General features: G+C 39.4%; 2 protein-coding genes across 7 annotated transcripts in view; both read right to left on the bottom strand.

Moving 5' to 3' along the window:
* Nucleotides 1-7,712, bottom strand: part of ZZZ3 (zinc finger ZZ-type containing 3) — a 56,785-nt gene extending 49,073 nt beyond the window's left edge. For all 3 annotated transcript variants that reach the window (XM_053984852.1, XM_053984854.1, XM_053984853.1), the window contains exon 1: nt 7,655-7,712. The gene's annotated coding sequence lies outside the window, so the exon portion shown is untranslated. The remainder of the gene's footprint in view (nt 1-7,654) is intronic.
* Nucleotides 7,713-18,122: 10,410 nt separating this feature from the next.
* Nucleotides 18,123-21,738, bottom strand: part of USP33 (ubiquitin specific peptidase 33) — a 37,976-nt gene continuing 34,360 nt past the window's right edge. For all 4 annotated transcript variants that reach the window (XM_053985015.1, XM_053985013.1, XM_053985016.1 and 1 more), the window contains exons 23-24: nt 21,543-21,611; nt 18,123-19,319 (exon numbers count right to left, since the gene is read on the bottom strand). In XM_053985015.1, the coding sequence (XP_053840990.1) occupies nt 19,162-19,319; nt 21,543-21,611 (227 nt within the window). In that variant the 3' untranslated portion in view covers nt 18,123-19,161. The remainder of the gene's footprint in view (nt 19,320-21,542; nt 21,612-21,738) is intronic.

Raw genomic sequence — 21,738 nt, 5'->3', positions numbered from 1 at the left:
GAAAGAAAACATGTATTAATATATGCTAATTTCAAAATTATTAATAAGATAAAATTTTTGAAGTTGCCAATTATTTTTTACATTGGAAATAGGAAAATAACCCGAAGCAAACAAACCATGGCACCTGCTGAAATGTTAACACCTTTCTACTCCAAATCTTTAGTCAGTCACCACCTATACACCCCTCCAGTCAACTCTGCAGGAACTGCTGCTCCAAACTCCAGGTTAAAGCAGCCTTTTCCAGGCAGCTCTGTCTGACAACTGCAATTCAGTTCCAACTCTTCAGGTGGAGCTTAGGGAATAGGTGCATCTGCCTCTGCCTAAGACTTAAGCCTTTATGCCCTTACTACATGAGATACCATGATCCCTTTATATTAGGCTACAAAAAAAGCCTTTGTACTGCAGTGATACATAGAAGGAAAATCCCTGGATGACTTAAAGTACTTGAGAAAGGGAACAAATTCCTTTTCTGACATCAGTCTAATATGGTGAACAGTGTTTGCATTCTTCCTTTATTGATTTCCAGGTTTATATAAGCAAACACTACACCAGGTTCAAAACCCTGTCAGTTAGCAACACTTTGTTTCCTGATGGTTCAGTCACAATTTCTCATCAATTATAGCAAAGATAATGCTGATAGTCTGTGCAGTGGAAGTACACATTAACTTTAATCCACATAACTGGTGAGAGGGAAAAATGTACTAGAAGTCTAATTACAATTGACTACAATTTTCAATAATAGATTGAAAGCATCATTTTATGTACATCCCCTGCACTCTCTTTAAATTGCTGCGAATGTGACATTTGTTTCACTTTCACCCTTTCCCTAATTCCAGAGCACAGACATATGTGACACAAAGCTTATCCCTTCACTTGCTCTTAACCCTGAGGCAACTTTGTCAAATTTCAAAAATCAGAAATGCTTGAACAAGGTCACATGAGATATAGGCACTTGATTTTGAATAGAAAAAATGCTGAATAAGGCATTAAACTGAATTTAGTTCAAAAAGCTCTATCAAATTGTTCAGTACTTTTAACTCTAAAAAGCTTTAACTCATTTGTATCAAGGTTAGCTCTTCCAGTTAAATATTTTTAAATCACCCCAAAAGAGTCCCAAAGGAGACATTTTTGTATGAAACTAGTATATGTAATAGACAGGATACATTTCTGTTCAAGTTTATTTATACTGCTATTACATAGCAATGTGCATAAAAGGCTGAAATCTATTCCTAATACAGGGACCACAAAGTGATTTTAAATAACAATATATTTATAGAACAAACCCTTCAGGAACCTTAAGGCTTTATCAGTGGTGATTAACCCTCAACATACATGTCTCAGATATGAACTGTAATCTCGATTTTATAGAGAGGTGAAGCTGCATGGTGCACTGTATTTCAGAGCCTGGAATGCACCTGACTCCCTGGCTCATCAGAATTTATCTTCTGAGCTTTCTCTTGAATGAAGTCTTCTGAAAGACTTTGACTCTAGCTCGGTTTCTTTCTTTTGGATCACTAAAACCACCTAAAGGCAAGTCAAAGATATTAAATCTACCATGAAGACTCTATTAAAGTTACCTTCAATATTACATTACAGATGGCTTTAATAAATACTTTATAAAAACCCTTTAATGAATATATTTGATAGAGGGTTTTTTACGAAATCTTACAACTGTTACATGACTAATTTTTTCTCCACTGTGCTGTTTTGTGGTTTTACTCTTTTAAATCATGGCCAGCAATATTACAAAAATCTAAAAATGACAAGAGATCTAATGTTAAAAAGTCATTTTACCTCCTATGCCAAGGACAGAAAACTACACCTCAATCACCTCTAAAAGGAGGTTATTTAACCTTTTCTAGAGCACTTTCAGCAATAGATATCCCATTACTTCCCTCAGATATATAACCCTGTGATTATCTGTCCTGGACAGATAATCTTTCCTGGAGCTGGAAGTTTTCCCTGACATCAAAATCTCTTTTTATGCTCCTCAGGACTATTATTTCTTATCCCACCTAGAGAGAACAGTTTATTATATTATTCTCTGTTGCAAACTTTACCACATTTGAAGCCTATTATTATGTCTCCCCATCTCTGCAAAAGACTAAAAAAGTACAATTCTTTCAGTCCTTCCTTAAAGGTCATTATTGCAACTCTTCCCTAAATACTCTCAGCTGGTCCAAATCTGTTGGAAGCAGAGTAACAAGAAGAGAGACACTGCATTATCTGAGTCCTTACACTGAGTACTGCAGAGCAACTTCCCTCTCACATGCAACAATCCTGTTCATAAATCCCAGTGAGATCCTGGCTTTCACAGAATTGTCACAACTCCACTGTGTTCATTTTGTGATACAGCTGCTTATTTACAGAACTGTTGCCCAGCCAAGTGTTTCTCATATTTAAATTTACTATTTCTCCTCGAAGTACTGTTTTGTGTTTCTCTTTATTGAAGTGCATCCCATACAGTTCAAGTCATTAATCCAGTTTTCCAAGACTATTTCACACTAATGCTCATATTCACTCCCAGATTTGTCCTATCCAGGCAATTAGCAAATCTGCTCTGTTCTATCACCCGGGCCACAAAACAAATAAACAGGAATAAATTCAGAAAATACAACTGCACAAGACACACCCATGCCTTCAATCTCAAATGTTCTTAAAACATTTATTTAATTAGTAATTAAGCAGCATGGCAGAACTTCTCTGACAGTATCTATCTTTGGTGTTTCTAGATTCCTTGGCTGTGGAGATAACATTCCTAACTTCAACACTACTGAGCAGGCAGAGTATGTTTCAAACACAAACATACACAGGAGGCTCTGTCACTCTCCTCCCTCTGTAAATCATTTCTGTGTGGCACAGTAACCCAGTTGTACAACTCCTCCAATGTGGGCTCCCTGTTTTTCCTTCCTAAACTAGAGATACTTCAGAGACACTTCAACTCACACAAAAACCCCTGCACCACTAGCTCTGAAAAATTCAGCTCTCATGTACATATATAGATGCTAATAAAACTAAAACAAACAACAAAAAGCAGGATGTTATCATTTATGTACCAAAAGGCAAACTTTCCCCTCTTTCAAATTTTCCAACTGAAGTGTTTTAAACAAAATTAGAATTATCCTTTTTAAGAAAAAAAATCAGCTACTTCTCATGATAAGAGACTATTAAAATCCCACTTCTTTACTACAACATATAAAGATCAGCTTTTATACTTCTTACTGATACTTTGTCAATACAAATGCAACCCCCAATAAAAACAAATATTTGTGTTTAAATATTGTATTTAAATCTGAACTACTAAAAAGATCTTTAAAATCTTGGACAATCAAATTGTCTATCTTGCCAACATTCATATTCCTTTGTCCTGTGATGAGGTTCAAAAGACCAGAAAAACTGGAGAGCAGTTAACAGCAATCTAAAACAGTGCTACAAGGAGAATCAACTCTTTTCTGAAGCAACAAGAGACAAAACAATCAGCTGTATGCAAAGCAAAAATACTGAAATTCAGGATCACGTAAAACTTTAACCAGGGACGGATGGAGCTGCTGAAACAAGCAACACAAGGAGGAACGCTGTCATCAGAGGGAATGATCCCAGTACACTTCCAAAGGGCAGGGCATTGGACTCACTGAGCTTTATGTATTTCTATGTTTAACTGAATTCATTATAAGCATCAAACCAATAAAGTAACTTTAAAGAACAGTTACTGTAAATTAAGCTACTAAACTTTTGGATGGAAGATACAACCAATTACCTGTATAAGGGAAAGCAATTAAATCCAAACTGTTAACAAATACTCAAGTCTTGAACACAAACCATATAAATTATTAACCTACTACCTACAAACCCTAAGTATTTTGATTACAAAGCTGCACTCCGTAAGGGAATATTTTTTAAGGTCTTTTTGTTTGAAACACAAGTGTCCAATAAGAACACACCATTTAATGTTCAGCTCTGCACTTCTGAAGTGCCTTTTCAAGTTACTCAAACAGAAAGAAGGTTTTCTGAAAACTGAAATTACCAGGATGGTTCTAAAACCACAGCAGTTTTTCAACCACAAACCATATTTACAGTGTTCTTAACACTGGAACAATATACCCTTAAGTGTTAGAGTAAAATTTACCAGGAGCAAATTCTTATCAGCAGCAACTTGACTTACAGCAAAGAACACTTAATTTAGAAACTAAAAAAAACAAACCAAAAAAAACCAAAAAAAAAAAACAAAACAAAACAAAACCAAAAAAAAAAAAAAAAAAAAAAAAAACACCAACAAAAACCCCTCACTGCATAAGTGAGAAAGTTTCTCAGTTTCTGCAACTTCATTCACGCCTACAGAAGTGGCAGAATTTTTCCTCTTCAAGGTTTTTAAGGACAAGGTCTACAAATATCTGTCTGGAATAATCCAATCAGTTTTAAACCAACCTGAGAGAAAGGGAACAATAGGTCCTACAGTACTGCATTTCTAGAACTGAGAGTGCAATCTATATATGGATCCAAGTGCCAAATACTTGATTAATAAATTCCCTCTTGCAAATTTGGTTCCTTATGACCAGAGAGACCTGTATCATCAGCTCCCACATAATGCAAAGACTTTGGGAAAACTAAAACAAAGCAAACCTCAATAGATTAGTCTTAGAGATCATAAAGAGGGGCTTGGAAATGTGAAAGGTAATTTAAAAGAAGAAAAAAAAAACAAAACAAAACAAGAAAAAAAGCACAACTGGAAGCAGGGCAGACTGCAAAGACTTTGTTCCAGCTTCCCCAGTACTTTTAGAAACTTTAAGAACACATTTCTTATTTCCCTTATGGTAAAAGAGCAGAGTATAACTCTTTCCACTTTTTATCAACCACACAACTATTATTGATCAGAAGTCAGCCTAAGTACCTAAAATTATCTGCAAGAACCAGACACAGACAAATGGACCAAAAAACCCCAACCAACCCACCAACCAAAAAAACCCCACAAGAACTTCAAGTCTCCTGGAAATACTGGGAGTGTAAAACCTTCATTCTGTATGAGACTAAGGACAGCCTATCTCACTATGTAATCTCACTACACAAGTATGTTAGAAACACTGATAAACATCAGAGCAGTCACATGCTGTTCAGCTGTAGAACAAAAGCCCTTATTAGGACACATTCCCAAATTCTGTGAAATAAAGATCTAGTTATTTTTGCACGTTAAATCCATAATAGTACCAAGCCAAAGAATCCTAATTGCTATTTCTCTTTTTCCAGAAATGAGACAAGACATATGATTGCGCTCCATCACTAAATACCTCAATAACTAAGCTATTTAATACAGCCTCTCACTTAGCAGTTATATACTTGGAGTATGCAAGGCAAAGGAAAAATCATTTCACTTAACAGTGGTACAACTGAGAATTGCAACAACTACCCATGATAGACTAAACAACCAGAAACATAAACTATCAGCAGTGTTTAATATAAGGTCATTTGCTGCTGCTCCTTACTGACACATAGGATTGCACTGCATAACACTCCTTCACAAAAAGCCTTCAAATTCAAGCCTGTAAATTCAAGGCATAGAATATTTTATGGAATAAACATGACAGTGCTGGAAAAAGCCTGAAACCAAAGTTGTTTAGGTTCTTAATGACTTGCTAGAAGTCACATGTCAAACTGACTTAACTGCTAAGCCCTTCTAAGGTAATGGGCAGTTTCTTCAGCATGACAATTCAGAATGACAATTTTCACCTGATAGTTATTTTTTAACATTTTTCTCACATACTCTATAAAGAGATGCATTTTTCTCCCGATGTTTAACACATACCATGCTTTTTTTCCCCCCTACACTTTTTTCCACTTCTGATTAAGCAAATAGTACTACCATTAATGCAAAAGACAGTACAGTAAGATTAAAAGATGCTTGAAAACAAACCATAATAGTACCTTGTCAACTTCTTTTCTCAGAAGTTACACCTGCTTATGTAAAGAATCATATTTTCCTAATCCCAAACCTACCAATCCCTACTAGATGACCAGTCCTTGGGGCAGCTAGGATGGGAAGCTAGTATCTAACCACAGGTTAGAAATACACCCGAAAAGCATGTTCTTAAGAGGTTGCACAAGTCAGTATTTGATGTAAAATACAGGGTATATGTAGAGCTTCACTTAAAAGCCTCAGTAAACAATCACTACGTAGTGATTACTACAGTATAATGACTATCAATGGAAAACATGGAAATATATGTACAACCACGGAAGAACTACTAGATTTTTTTATAATAATTGGAAGCATATTTCCAAAGTAAAATTTGGAGCATCAAAGCTTAAAAAACACATTATTTTTAAAAAAATTAGTCTCTGTAATGTTTTAGCCTAGAACCAGATTAGCAAGATACTCCAAGACTACAAAACCTGCCAATGTTACTGGATAAAAACAAGGACAGAATACAAAACAGCATAAGGAAGCAGAAGAACCATATGCTCTCCCTTAAAAGGGAGAGCATGTCTCCCTTAGGAGACAAAGGGAATATTGCTGAGCTGGGACACTTGGATACGGCGGGAATAGTTTTTCTAAACACAAGAGAAGACAGAACTGTATGTTGCAAGTTTGTGCTGTAACGGGACATATATCATAGCCTCCATCGAGAGCAGACTTCGGATGTTACACAGCTCCCTTTCGGGCCCCTGCGTCCTGAACCATCCGCACCGCTGTCCCTGCGGGGCAGGCGCCGCTTGGGCCGCCCAGCAGAAACCCGGCCGAGAGCGGAGGCACCGCCCGGGCCAGGGCTGCAGGGCAGGCCGAGCGGCGGGACACCGCCGGGGCCAGGGCCGCAGGGAGCTCCGGGTGTGGACACGGACCGGCGGCCACGAGCGCCGCACGGCCGGGGCAGCGCCGGGAACTCGGGGGCGGCACAGCGGGGGCGGCCCAAGGGGCTCTGCGGGCGTGCCGGCCCCGGGAGCGCGGACGGGGGCGGAGCGGCGCGGGGGAAGCGGAGGGACGGGGAGAGCCCGAAGCGGGGGAGGGAAGGAGGGCGGCCGCGGGGCAGGCACGGGGTGATGTGAGGTGAGGCGGGGCAGGGCCGGGGCGGGGGGAGGAGGCGGAGGCGGCGGCGGCGCGGAGCCGGGGGCGCTCCCCGGGGCGCGCGCCCCGCCCGCTCCCGAGCGCCCGTTCCCCGGCGGGAGGGGCGGCGGGTCCCGGTCCCGCCCCCGGCCCGGTACCATTACCCAGCGCGCCCAGCGCCGCCGCCATCCCGCACCCGGCCCGCTCCCGCGGGAGCCGCGCGACCTCGCGAGACTTCCCGCCTTCCTTCCCCGCCCGCCCCCGCCTCCCGCGGCCCGGCCCGCGCGCGCGCGCGCACAGTGCCCGCGCGCGGCTCAGACACAACATGGCGCCCGCGGCGCCGCGCACGTGCCCCGGGGCCGCCGCGCCGGGCGCGCGCACACGTAAAGCCGGGGGGAGGCGGAGCCGCCGCGCACGCGCAGGAGGCGCCACCGCGGGCCAGCTGATTCGAACGGGGCGCGCGAGCCGCCACCTCCTCCCCGCACGCGCTGGTCACGTGGGGGCTTCCCCCGCTCGCTCCCTCCTCCTCCTTCCCCCTCCCCTCGCGGGTCCCGAACTCGCCGCCGCCCGGGTCCCCCCCCCCCGCCACCCCCTTCCCCCGGGGCCGGGCCGGGCCCTCACCTGGCGCCCGCTCCTCGGCGAGGCCGGGCCGCGCAGCTCCGCGCGCCGCTCGCTCTCTCCGTGCCGCCCGCACCAGGCGGCGGCTCCGCACAGCGCCTGCTCCCCTCAGCGCGGCGGCGGCTCCTTCCGCTTCCTTCCCCTCCCCCCCGCGCTGCGGCGGGACCCGCTCCCTGCAGCTCCCCCTGCCGGCGGAGCGCGGCGGCGGCGCGGCCGGGAGCGCAGCGCGGCCGGGCAGGTGTCTGTCTGTCTGTTCTGTCTGTCTGTTCTGTCTGTCTGTTCTGTCTGTCTGTCTGTCTGTCTGTCTGTCTGCCGGGAGCCCCGAGGGACGGGGACAGCTCCGCCCGCGCGGGCGGCGGCAGCGGGACGGCGGGCGGCTCTGGGCGCTCCAGGGCTGCTGTGCCGGGAAGCGATGGGGACCGCTGCTCGGGGGCAGCGCTCTGTTGCCTGGAGGTGATCGTGCCCCCACTGCCAGCTTCGTGCCCCCAAAGCGGGGCTGTTCGGTTCGCAGCTCCTGAGCAATTTCCAGCGCTGTCTGCCGACTGAGCTCAAGCTGTGCCGCAAGAACAGGCTCCGTGGGGTACTCCAGCCCTCTGGATTATGACTAAAAATTAATCGATGTGGTTTCAAATTTCTTACTGTGGTGCTGCTTGGTTCTCAGCTCACCGGGGGTGTGCGATCACCAAGAGTTACTACTACCTACCGCCCACCGCCTGCTCTAATACATCATTTACCTGCACTCCTACAGAGACAACAACACTACTGTCTCTTGAGTATTCTTGAACTTCTCATTGCTTTTCTCCTGAAACACCACAGTTAAAATGCATTTGGAAGAGTTTTGTGTAGACAAGAAACACAGATACTCACATTTTCTGTTAAATGCTAATGAAATTTAAATGAATTAATGAAATGCTCTTAATTAACATTTCTAGATTGCTGGAAAATCCTTAGGTAAAACAGCTGTCTGTAACAGAGTTAAGTATTGAAGAATATTTTCAAAATATTTTAAAAGCTTTTAAAAGTAGCTAGTGACTGTATTCAAGTGATAGATACTTTTGTAAAGAAAGCACATTTAATAAAATCCTAATTACCCAAATTGCAAGTCTGGTCATACAGACATTCCTTCTGCAGAGTCTGCAGAAAAACCTCAGTAGCTTTTCCACCCTCCCAAGCAGTTCTCACTTTTCCTACATCTTGCTGACTTGGAAGTCTTATGTGATCAAATTCAAACCAACAGAAATCCCAGAGAGAGAGGGAAATTCTCTCTCGATCCTGTGCCGCTGCTCTCCTGCAGCCCTGTTGTGCTGTGCCCGAGCAGGAGCGGTGTTCTCATTACTGCAGGAGCACCTACCTGTGTGCACTAAAGCGCTGTGCCTTGCAATCCATTTAGAAATATGCTCACTTAGCTGAACAGCTGCAATGGCTGAGCATATTATTGCATTGCAGACAAGCGTTCGTGCTTTCACAGGAGAACTGAGGGTTCTGCTCAGCTGCTTCTGACCAAAATCGATTGGATGTTTTGATGGTGGGGTTTTTTTCAGATTCCCATGGCGCTGCAAAGACGCAGTTGAGCAACAGATCTGACCGAATCTAGGGGCTGCTCACACGGGAGGCAGCACTTCCCCCCTCCCTGCCCCACAGTCTTTCCTACTGCCCACTCTGCTGCTCATCTACCATCTGGATTTCCTAAACCACCAAGAACCCGTTCCTGTTTCTAGTGTGTTCGTTTTCATCTAGAAATTAAACTGCATTGGCTCACCATGGGGCTGATGAGAGCCAGCGTGTGAGATGGGGGAGGGAGTGCTGCCAGTAGAGGCGAGGAACAAGGCAATCCTCCTTTGGCAGCAGTAACTTCTTGGCAATAGGATTAAACCAGTCCGACTCTACTGTAACCACACCCTACACCAGGATTTGCCTTCAATCCACACTTAAGTACTAGGTTCTGCCATCTTGCCTAAGAAGCAGTGATGGAAGGTTAACAAAGACCTGTTAACCTGTTAATGATGTGATGTTTGAGGTCATGGTTCTTGCTAACTAAAGGGATACTCCTGAGGCTCTTGCCCCACCTCTGCACGCTCCCTGCTTTTCCCTGGATTTAATCCAGCCATTGTGTACCTGCTGTGTAGTTTGGCTCTGTTAACTCTCCAGAGGAAAATTAACAATATGCAAAGAGAAAGCAGCCCATGTGTAGTAATGCCTGAGATCAGGTTCACTAACACCTCCACCCAAGAGAATTTACATTAAAACCTGGAGAAACCTGCTTTGTTTGAAGCTGCCTGAAACTCTATATCTACTCTGATGTCCTCACAGTTCAAAATCTTTTTCACTCACTTATGCTATCCTAAAGGCCCTCACCCACAGTATCCTACAGCAGCTTTGAAATAATTCCTAAGTGTAAAGGAATATACTCCTGCCTTGCAGCACCATACTGCTTTCTCCAACACATTTTCACTTCCAGCTGGTGTCCCTTGTTCCTCATATACTCTACCCAAACTATGTCACATCTCTAGTTCTTGTGGCTGCAGCTTCCTCTGTGCTACAGCATCTATCTTTTACCAGTAACTGGTAGCTGTATTTATTATGGGCAGCCTTACACATTACTCATTTCTAAGGCAATAACAAATTCTCAGGCTTTATCAATGTTGGTAGTGGGAAAAAAAAAGTCCCAAACCACAAACCCCAAACCATAACAAATCCACTCCCTATCCTGATCAGGGGATAATGGTGTTAGTGACAACTTTTCATCAAGTTACAATTGGACAAGCTAAAAATTAGTAGATCAGACCCCTCCCAAAGCAACATTTTCTACAACAGCAGAAGCTCCATGTTTGTGGGATGCCTCAGCTCATGTTTGTGCATGGAGAACTGCCAAAATTACAAGTTCCAGCTTTGATGAAGCTGTGACACAGCTCCTGCTTTCAGCAGCAACATCACTGTTCCCACCCATCTCAATCCATGAAATTGCTTAATTGCTTCTCCTATTATTAGAGCAAATAATAAGTGATTTTTTTTTCCTGACAAAAGATTAATGAAACTCACTGGTTAGAACTCAGCACAATTGAGAAGCTGAGCCTAAGGACATCTAGGTTAGTTCTGACAGCTGCTCTACTCTCTTTCCACCATGCCCTCCAAAGAGCATTAAGGAGCTATTACTGGATCCTGCCCCAGCTCTGGTTAAACGGGGCTTATATCCTTGGCTACAGCTCTGATCTACACTGGCTCTTCAAGAGGGCATGCAGGACAAGGGAGATGAATTCAGCTCCAGAGGCTTATTTCATCTGACTCAAGCCTTGGACACTGAGAATTTTCCGAAAGCCAGATTAGGTTCTGTTGGATCAACTTCCATTTTATTAGGCCCAAACCTAATAAAGCATCCTGGATTGGATGACAGCTGTTTCAGCACAACAGTTAGATACCTCTGCATTAATTACTTTATCACCACAATAATTTTGTCTGTAGGTACTTCATGGGTGGCACTTTGGAGAAAGAGAAGTATTTGCATTCTTGTAGATAGTTACAGAAGATAAAGTTATATAGAAATATAGTTTTTGTTGAGAAAAAAAGGAAACAAAAAAAATTAACAGTGTTAAAACCATTTTCTGCTTGAATACATTATGCATCCTTACACAATCACGTCATGTATTGTTATAGGCCCTCTGTTTTGCTCAGTTCTGCCTGCTCCATCCCCTGGAGACCTCCACATTCTGATTTTTTTCCCATTACATTAAAGCTACCATATATAAAGAATAAATATGAGAAAGGCTAGATTGCCCTCAGTGAAACGTTTCCACTGGTTTTACCCGAAGCAAAATCCTTTAGAGAAACAATTCTGTTTTGTGTCTAACCTTTAAGAACTGTTCTGATGCATTTAGGTGTAGAATGCCTGGGCTCCTGGGTTTTATGCTCTTTTTTTTTTTTTTTTTTTTTTTTTTTTTTTTTTTTTTTTTTTTTTTTTTTGTAGGAACAAGGTAGGGGGAAATAAAATTTCAGCTCTTCATTAAAGAGAACCATCTCCAGTCATTGATAAAGGGTAAGTACATTAGACAATTCGGGAGTCTTACAACCCACACAGATTATTGCAGATTTGACTTTAGTTACTGAAATTAGTCATATTCTATGTTGAAAAAGCAAGTTACCAATCACAAAAGTTAAATTAATTTTGGAAGTTATTATTCACATTTTCTGTCTGTATATTTAGAGTAGGGACAATATAATTCAAATTGGTGTAAGAAGCTGCAGTGAAGTAATCGGATACTTGTTTTTAATAATTGAATTAATTAGACTGTATTGATTACCATGCAAAAATACTCCTCACATACTATGTATTCCCATTTAAATGGCTTTTTCTAATTTCAGTAGAGACTTCAATGTCAGGTTGATATGAAATGATAGCTAGATTGTAGTGTATTATTAAAAAAAAAAACATTCCAGATTGGAAAAGCTGCACATCAAAAGGAAGATTTTGTTTTTCAGTAGGTATTATTCTTCTTAGTTTTTACTACTCGAGAGTGGGTTTTATATTTCAAAATGGAAATATTTCTACCTATTTCAACCAACTGTATTTTTTAAAATTTGCTTTTTTGCAATTTCTTCGAGCATGTTATTATTGTAATGTATGAAATTTGACTTAGGCTTCAAGAAAACAACGATCCAGACTTCCAGGTTCTAGGACATTTTACCTATGTGAATCAGGGAAGTTTTGACTAAACAGGATGAGAGGGTGAGCTGGACCCATATGGGCACAGTGGTTTTGCCTAAGGCTACTGAAACCTGAAGCCCACAACCTCTCCATTTACCTTCCTGGAGCATGCCCATAAACACAGTTAGTCCTTATAGATGTTATCATCTCCTGTCCAAACAATCCCTTTTATCTTTCCTCTCTCCTTCAGAAACATCCCTTTGTTACATGTTTGGAGCACTCTCAGGTATTACTGGCTCTGCATTAATATTTTGAATTATGCATAACCTACATGAAGGTGCATCAGGTCACAGAATATGCCTGTTACTGTTTTGACTACCTTACTATTCCTTCAGGTCCTACAACACAAAAAAGGGCTCTATTGCTACTCAAAACTAAACAGAATGTAGAATGTTCAATGCCAGAAAAACATAAATTAGCAGTTTTCAAGTAAGACAGAAGTGTCTAAATAAAATAAATAAATAAAAAAACCTGGCACGCTTCTGCCTAGCCTTTAGGCACATTTTCTCCAAACAGAAAAGCTTTTCAGTGACAAGCTTGTGAATTGGGCCCTCTCATACAGGATGAGAAAGATTTAAACAAAATTTCAAACAAATTGCCATGACACAGGAGTGAACACCAGCACCACTGACAGTTTAAGAAGAGATTCCTGTTCACAGCTCAAATCCAGAATGAGAGTAGACCCTTTTCAGATTCAACTTAAAAGCAGAGCAGAAGTGCAGAGACTGCCTCTATTACCTGAACCTTTTCCAACATCTACAGAAAGAGCTTAGGAAGACCAGTCTCTGCACTTAAGTGTGCAAAGGTAATGTCATAAATGAAGCTCAGATTCCTACTGATCAAGTTCAAAAGACAGATTATCTCCACTACCCTGCTTGGTTGGACAGCAAATTAATTATACGACAAGCAAACGAGGTAAAAGAGAGCAAATCTCCCTTACTAAAAATTGTTCAGAAGATGAGGCACTCAGAGTTCATAGCTAATACATGTTTTATTTCTTGCTTCTACAGTTAAATTGTAAACCTTGGTACTACATGAAACATTTAATTGAAAATACTGTCTAAGTGAATCAATAGCTGCCAGTTCATTAGCACTTTGGCATGCATGAGTGCATTTCTTTTGTTATAACTGAAAATCTCAGAGTAACCTTACTTCTGGCGCTAAAGAGACACTGTGTGCAGTGGTGGAAACAAACATGCATTCACAGTGTGAGCAAGTGCTGCATGTTCATTTGGGTTTGGCATTTTAACAGACACCCAGGGGAGATAGGGTAAAAAAAAGCAGTGTATCCCCATGGTAACCAGGATATCTTGTTTTATAATGTTTAACATTAAACACACCAGACAGAAAAAAATTAGTCACCTAGAAAAATACTAATTTCTGAGTAAAACTATTCATGAACAATGGACATGAAAAGCTCTTGGTAGTGTCCTGTGAGATATGAAACAAAAATTGCTATTTTTCATTTTTTGTCAGCTGACAATTTATTCTAAGCTTTTTTCCTACGCCTATGAATCAAATGCCTCCTCTCTTCTGCCCTCTTTATTCTTCTCAACAAAGTACTTTTAGATTTACTTTCTCATGTGCTAAGTTATCCAAAACCAGATCTTACTAAATTTTTTATGTATAATAAATTGTGAGTTCCAAGCGAGGAAGGAGGAACATATCTGGAAATGAAATCTTCTCAGCTTGATTTGTATTATGAAAATATTTTGTGGAACTGCTTTACTTTTGTACCTCCCATGCTCCCAATGACTAGGAAGAAAACTGTTTTAAGACTCACTAGCATTGCATAAAGGCATATCAAAACTGCATAACAAACCAGGATATTCCTATTATGCCAGTTTTACTTTTTTACTGATGGTTCATTTTATACTTGTATATAAATTAGCAAGTCAAGTGTCAGCTGTATTTTTACATATCCATTCAACAATCAGAACTTGAAGTTTTAGCTAATCAACTAAATCTTGAACAAGTCAGAACAGAGAATGAATTTACTTGCTTATTCATCTTATAAACATCCTATTTCAGTGATCAAGTTCTTACTGCATTTTTTTAAAGCCCACACATACACCCATGTGCAACCTATGTGGAAGCTTGCCATCAAGTGACTGTGTGTGTTGTACCACTATCAGTCCAGATGCAGAAAACCTACTGGACACTTCAGTGATGTGTTTCTCACAAATGGACCTTCTATTTCTAGCTCCGTGTCTGAACTAACACACAGAAGAAAGAAAGGTTTTGAGATAGAATAAATAATTCCAGCTTTCTGTGAAAACCAAGACTCTGCTATTGTAAGCAAATGTGAGATGTTAGATGCATAAACGTATTTTATCATACTGTGTGACAGTGTTCACTGGTTTCTATGGAGAAGCAGACTTGTCACCTTGTTGAATGGCTTAAAGCTAGCCTGAAGCTTAACCTAATACAAGTCATATATTTTAAACAGATATATATATATGTATTAGAATATACTCAAGAAAACAAGTTACACTTTTCATTGTTAGTGAGAATAGCACTTCTAAAATTTTACTGAACAAGGCTATTTTCTACTCTCCTAAGATTTTGAAGGCTAATATAGACCAAGTTTGTAACTGGATTAATTTCTGTGAATTAACACTAAAAGTGATTTGTCTTTCTCCATGACACTTCAGAAACCCAGAAGTCTTATTATGCTTCCTGCTATTAACTGTCAGCCCTGGATGGCTTAAGTATAGAGGGAAGCCAGAAAAGCCATCTGTTAGGAAGAATGAGAAAGCCTAGCTGTTTTACTCATTTCCTGGGCAAAATGAAGACTGAAAGGTTTTCAGTGAGAAAACTGCTTAGACTGCACTAAGCCAGATGTATATAGGGAATTCAAAAGGAATAAATGAAATAGAATTTTCTTAGTTCAGTATAAAATAGTTGTACAACAAATATGAAGAAAGCACTTGGTCCCTTTTAAGCAGATAATATCTAAATTTTTCAGTAAAATTTACAAATCCCAGGCTTGCTTTTCTAAATGAACTTATGAGTAATGGGATACTAAAAAAAAAAAGTCAAATGTCAGCAATATCATTACAAATAAATGCTTTCTGCTTTTAAGAAAAGTAGGATATATAATGCTGGAAAACCCAGTCACTATTTAAGTTCTGAATCTGAGAAGGAGAAATCTTAAATAATGCATTAGCATAGCAGATCAAATTATATTAGATTTCATAAGAAAAATTCAGGATTATTGAACTGTGGGCACAGTGAACTTTTGCTTCACAAATGAAAATTTCTTCATCCACATTATAATATAGCCAAACACATTTCTAACACTTCATGCTTTTTTATCTTATCTTGAAACAGACCATTACTGATGGGAAGGCTGACACCCACTACAGCAGTAAACTGAGCGTCAACCTAACAACCTTTATCAAATGTAGCTACTTGCAGTCACTATTCCAGCATAAAGCACAAAATAATTATTTTAGTGACTCTAGCCATAATTCAATTAAGATACTGGAAAAGTAGATTATGTGCATTCTTTTATACATATATTAAAAAACATGTATGTATACAAATACATAAGTATAATATAATCCTATTAATAAGTATATATGTATCCCTATACACAGGACTGACTTGGATGATGCTTGCAGAAACACCTTTCTGGACTCCTCAGTTTAAATCATTCAGTAGCCAAACTATTTAGCTCTCACCTTTGAAACACATTAAAAAACTGCCTTATTTTACTACTGAGTAATTCAGTAGCTCCTCTGCTATTCTTTTTCCCTCCAATTATACTGTTCAGCTACATTACACAGTCTCTGAAGCGGTCTCCTCAAGGTTAGGTGTTCAGATGAACAATTAGTTATATTGCTTGCAAAAAACCTTCAGAAATTTAGAGAAATCAAGCTTTGAGCTGCTAAGTCCCTGACACCCATCATACAGTTTTCCACAGAAGAGAGGATTCAGGTTACCAGACTAAACTGCAGGCTTTTAACAGCTCATATCTAGATTTCCAGGCCTACAACAAGGAGTCCACTGGATTTTTCCCTTCTTGAAGTGACAGTTTCTCTGGCACACAAACACATTGCTGTGTTTCCTCAACTGGAAACAAATGAACAAAGAATCCAAATAGTCTGGTGAAAGGCTTATGGAAAAAAAATTTCCACAGGCCCTTCCTGAGATGCATTCTTTCTTTGCTACAAATCATGACAGCTTTTCCCAGTAAAGGCCTCTCCTTTACCTATTCTCTGAATTATTGTCTTCCCTCCAGCATACACAAGCCATCCATCTGGACTTCTCCCATACTACCTTTCCTTTAAAAGACTGTTTCCATTTCTGTGACATAATATCCCTTGTAGAGCTCTTAAAGGGCTAAAAGCAAGACAGTCATCCCTTTGGAATTGTCTTAAAACACATCTATTTATCTCTGCAAACTCAGGGGTTTGGTTTTTTCTGAGTATGACAAAGAGTTCCAGGGTGAAGATGCCTTTTTCCACAGTGACAAAGGCATTTCACAAAATTTGCTGGTGTAAAGTGTCTCCTTACTCCTTAAAGGGTCTGTATGCATCACAGATTATGTTTGACTATGGATTCCCAAACACCCAGTAAAAAAAGACTGAATAGAAGACTTCTAGATTTCTGAAATAAACTTCCTAAACCCAGCACACAGCCCCCACTGCTAAAGCTGAGGCAAATATCTTTATCTCAGAAAAAAATTGTTCAGTATTATCCAGCAATTATTTGCACATTGGAAGTCTTGCATTTTCAGCATTCTTTGAAGGGAGCAAACGACTTCTTTTTCAACACTGAGTCTTGTTGCTTTTCCCTAAAATAATTTCAACTTGTATTTATCATCATATAGCATTCAAAATTGGGAACAGTACAGATGAGATCTCACAAGAAGCACAGCACCAAGTAGAGCAGAATAATTACCTCCTGTGCCTCACATCTGATGCTTTTGTTACTATTACCCATAAGAGGTTTTGTTTTGGTATCATTGGGTTTTAAATCTTAGTCTAATCTGCTGTAATACTCAGAATACTCAGCACAAAACTGCCTCCTTCCCTGACACTCAATCCATTTTTTCCCTACAAATTTTACAGGGCCACTCTGTTCTACCATCCAGACTATTAATGAAAACATTGAATAAATTTGTAAACTTGATCACTGTACTGTGCTTTAACCATGGAAATAATTCCTAAATTTCCAATTTAGGATGTCGTGTAGGAAAAAAATCTTCTATTCATTGTTCTTTATCTTTAGTATGTTAAAAAACCTTAAATCAAAGAAAACTAGAAAACTTTAGCAAAAAAAAAAAAAAAAAAAAGAAAAAAAAGACTTTAAATGGACTTGAAATCAGACAGTAGCTCACAAGCCAACATCAGCAAGTTAATTTTACCTTAATCAGTAATACAAGTCAGTAGTAAGCACTTGATGCATTACAGGGATAATGTGGTATTAGCTTCAAGTTGCTCTATCTACTAACATAAAATCCCATTTACAAATACTTGTGGTTAGAGGGCATTTTCTCTAGGGCTATTATAGATGGCTTTTTAACTAGAATAGCATGAAGTCCTACAAACCAGTATGTTTTTAAACTACATAAAAAATTATTCAGAGGAATGTTGTGTCAGCATTTTCTTACATTGGAACTAGAATGGTCAACATCATTGTCTAAACTTAAAATGGTCAAAAATATAATTGTATGGGTGTGAGAGCAGTACCATAGCATTACTTCAAAAGTTTTTGTATTTATATAATAAATGAAAAACATCTGGGAAAGCTCCCCCTGCCTACTCCACAGTTAATTTTGGGTTTTTTATTGATCCAGTCTTAAATAATGCTGCTTATTTGGTAACAATATCAGGCAAAAACATGAGCAAGTGTCATTCTGCATTCCAATATGAATCATTCAATAAAGTTTTGCAATATATACATTTTATCCAGCTTCTGACATTAAAGGTCATCATGCCAATGAAAATTTTTAACAATACAATAAAATCCTTCAAATATAAATACTTACGAATGTAATTCAAGAGACCAGACAATTTAATTTTCTGAAATTTATATCACTCATGTCCATAATAATTTTACATTTCACACTTCATGCTCTCAAATGTTACCCTAGAGAAGACTAAATCTTTTTGCCACATATACTATTAAAGACACTAGCCAGGTTTATAGAGTTACAGAAGACTATAATAAGATGTAAAATTTAGTAGTAATAAGTTATGACATTTGCTGACTAAACCATTATTCAGTCTACCCTAATGTTTGAGCCACTCAAATACAATAAGTATTTGGATGTTATATACTACCCATTTCATTTACTTACAGTGCAAAGTAAGAGAATTCTTTTCCTGAGCATTTAGGAAATTAAAATCCTTTTTCTTTATCTTTGATTACAGTCCATTTAAAATATACTCCTCACATACCTAGGCTTGTCAAGACTGTACAATTAAGACAGGCAAAAGTTTGTAGATATCAGAAGCCCAATCAGAAATCAGAAGGGTTACTGAACAGCTCTAAAATTTGTCCCTGTTTTTCAAGTTTAAGGATATAACAGGATTTTGAGTTCTAGCGAAAAATTCAGAAATTACATTTTTCCCATGGACCAAACATTCCAAAATGTACAAACCACATGCCTTCCAAAACAGAGAAACAGCTGCTATTTAAACAAACTGCAATACATATTTCAACTTACTATTCTGTAGTTAATGTAATGCCCAGTGAGCTGTGCCTCCAACAGACATAACAGAATAAAACTTTTAGGAATGTGTTTTGGGCATTTTGTAAGGAAGCTGGATTCCTTACAAGTTCATCTTTTTCTCAATAGCTACAGACCATGAGTTTCTAATTCAATCTTCTCTTCTGTTTGCAATATATCAGGTTCTACTGGAGGAACAGGTGGTCTGAGTATAATCTCTGGACCTCCACCATATATTGACTGAAGAAAATTCCATGTTTCTTCTGATATTTGTCCAGAATCTGCACCTGAAAAAATATTAAGATTTAATTACTATTTAGAATAATTCAAGTCCAAAACATACACAAAAAGGAAAAAAAAATCCAGATTAAAATTTAAAACTGTAAGAATTCAGATCCAAATCTAACACCATAACCTTCATTTTTGCTTTATCTTGCACCAGCTGCCAAACCCAATTACCTATTTTGTGTTCATTTCGTACTTCTTGATTCTTACAACTACCTGCTCTAAATTATGCAGTACTTGCAGAAAACAGAAAAAAATCCTATGATAAACATCTTACCTAATATCTACCAATGAGGCTGAGAGCCAGTAACTCTTGGTACTCAGGAAACAATGATTCATATTATTATAAGGACATGCAGTCACATCAATTACACAGTAAAGTTCAAGGACTCAAGATTCTTGTTTCATCAGAGAAATTAATATTAATAGTAAAGAATATGAGAAGCACAGTGAAATTCCCAGAGACAAAGGACTATTATTAGGATAATAACAGCTTCAGTAATGCTCCTATAGCACTGATGGGTTAGCCTGACTTCATTCACTGATTAAAGTCTTTGCTTATATTCCATTGCTCTGGCGAGAGGTCTGTCTCCTGTCTCAGGTCAGCATCCAACAAGCATTTCTGACTGTCCACAACTTTTTACAGTGGCAAAGACAAGATGCATCAGCACATCTCCCCTCTAGTTTTCAATACAAGGATCTGTCTGATCCTGAGTGATTTCCTCACATTAAGCCACACAGAGAGATCATATTTCTGTTCTAGCAGAATAAGCCTCCTCTTTTTTTAGCAAATCAAAACCCCTGCCTGACAGCAAGTTTCCCCTGATAGCCTTACTAGACATTATTAATTTGTCTTGTTAAGCCTTGTTTCAGCACCCTCATACTTTAAAAAAAGGAAGTCAGCACTATAGACTTCTCCCCCTACCTCTTGTACTTCTCTGCCCTCGCCACCTGCTGCAGTGGTGCCTACTGTTGTACTTTATCTGTTAAGAGTTTCTAAAGGGGAAGAGTACAAAGAGCTGCACATTTGTTTAGCTATGCTAACTCAACTATGCAAAGCTTCCTCTGGAAGTTATCATGCAGACCCCATGCCAGTACTAAGGATGTTATGCTTCACTTTTACTCTTTACATTTAGGCTCTCAAGAAACAAGTCCATCTCTGCAGGCACAGGAGCAGATCTTCACTCACTCATCCACATTGCAGCCAGTCAGGTTAAACTGAACAGGCACAGTGAACTCAGGCACTGGATCACAGAAATGTGTTAGTACTGGTCTCTATTTAGGGGCATTCCCACCTCTTACAAGAAAAATTTTCCACATCCTATTCATCTTTATTTCTACCCAAGTTCTAATTTGTACCAATGTGAAAGTAAACCAACAACTGGCTAATTTGCTATCAATTATTGTTTCTAAAGTGATTTGTACTTAAATTCTATCATCAGCACTTAATTCATTAAAACACACAAAAAATAATGAGTGCCAAAACTCGTTGTTTTTAAAATAAACTCTTGGCATTCTACAGTTGGTGAGGTTTACAGTAGGTTTATTGGAACATCCAGTGTATGCTGAGGCATTAAGCAAAATTGGGAAAAAATCCAGTTAAATAAACAATCTTATTGATGCAGATTCTTCTTTTCAGCTGAGCTGCTACGAATTTAAAGCTTCCTAGAAAGTCTAAAGACTGCCTAAAGCAGATAATATAAGAATATCTTCTTCTGTACCTATGAATTCCAAATAAAAGGTATCTAGCATTTAACTCTGAAGAATAATGAAGAAATCTGTATCTTTGCAAAAACTTCTCAAACAGTAGCAAATGACTTGCAGAAAAACGAGCAACAGATTTTATGTACAGTGGTTTTCTATCTGTGAGATATTTTCCTATTCAAATTAGGTTTCAAGATTCAAATAACTACACACAGATATAGAACAGTCTCCCAACTTCCTTAAGAAAACCCCCATCAAACCACGTGATACAAAGCCAAAGCACACTTTCACCATTTTCAAGTTACTCTGCACCTCCTACACTCTCAACTGCACTTGGATTAGTCTATTACATACAGTAATTCTTCATTTTAAGAATAAAATGATTACCCAAAAATGGGCACAACACAGATTAATTAGAAACTGCCATTCATTTCAGAGTAACAATAAATAAATTAAAAAAAATTATAGATCTTCCAAACTTCCAGCAAAAGCATAAAGCTGCAGCTATATTGGACACCTACCTTGTTTTAGCACAGCATTGCCACATTTTGTTACTGCAATCTTAGCATTATCAATGGGGCCAGGAGGATCTAGTGCAACAGAAAATTTATTAAAATTGTGAGAGCTGAAAACAAACAGCAGGTTGGAGGTTCTATTTCCAAAGGAAAGGAAAAACAGATCATTTGTTTACTGCTTGTTCTTGTACTGCTTAACAGT

Source organism: Vidua macroura, chromosome 9 (genome assembly GCF_024509145.1).
Source record: "Vidua macroura isolate BioBank_ID:100142 chromosome 9, ASM2450914v1, whole genome shotgun sequence".
In the NCBI taxonomy this organism is placed as follows: Eukaryota; Metazoa; Chordata; class Aves; order Passeriformes; family Viduidae; genus Vidua; species Vidua macroura.
Note: the sequence above shows the minus strand (reverse complement) of the source record. Positions and strands in the feature narration are given on the sequence as shown.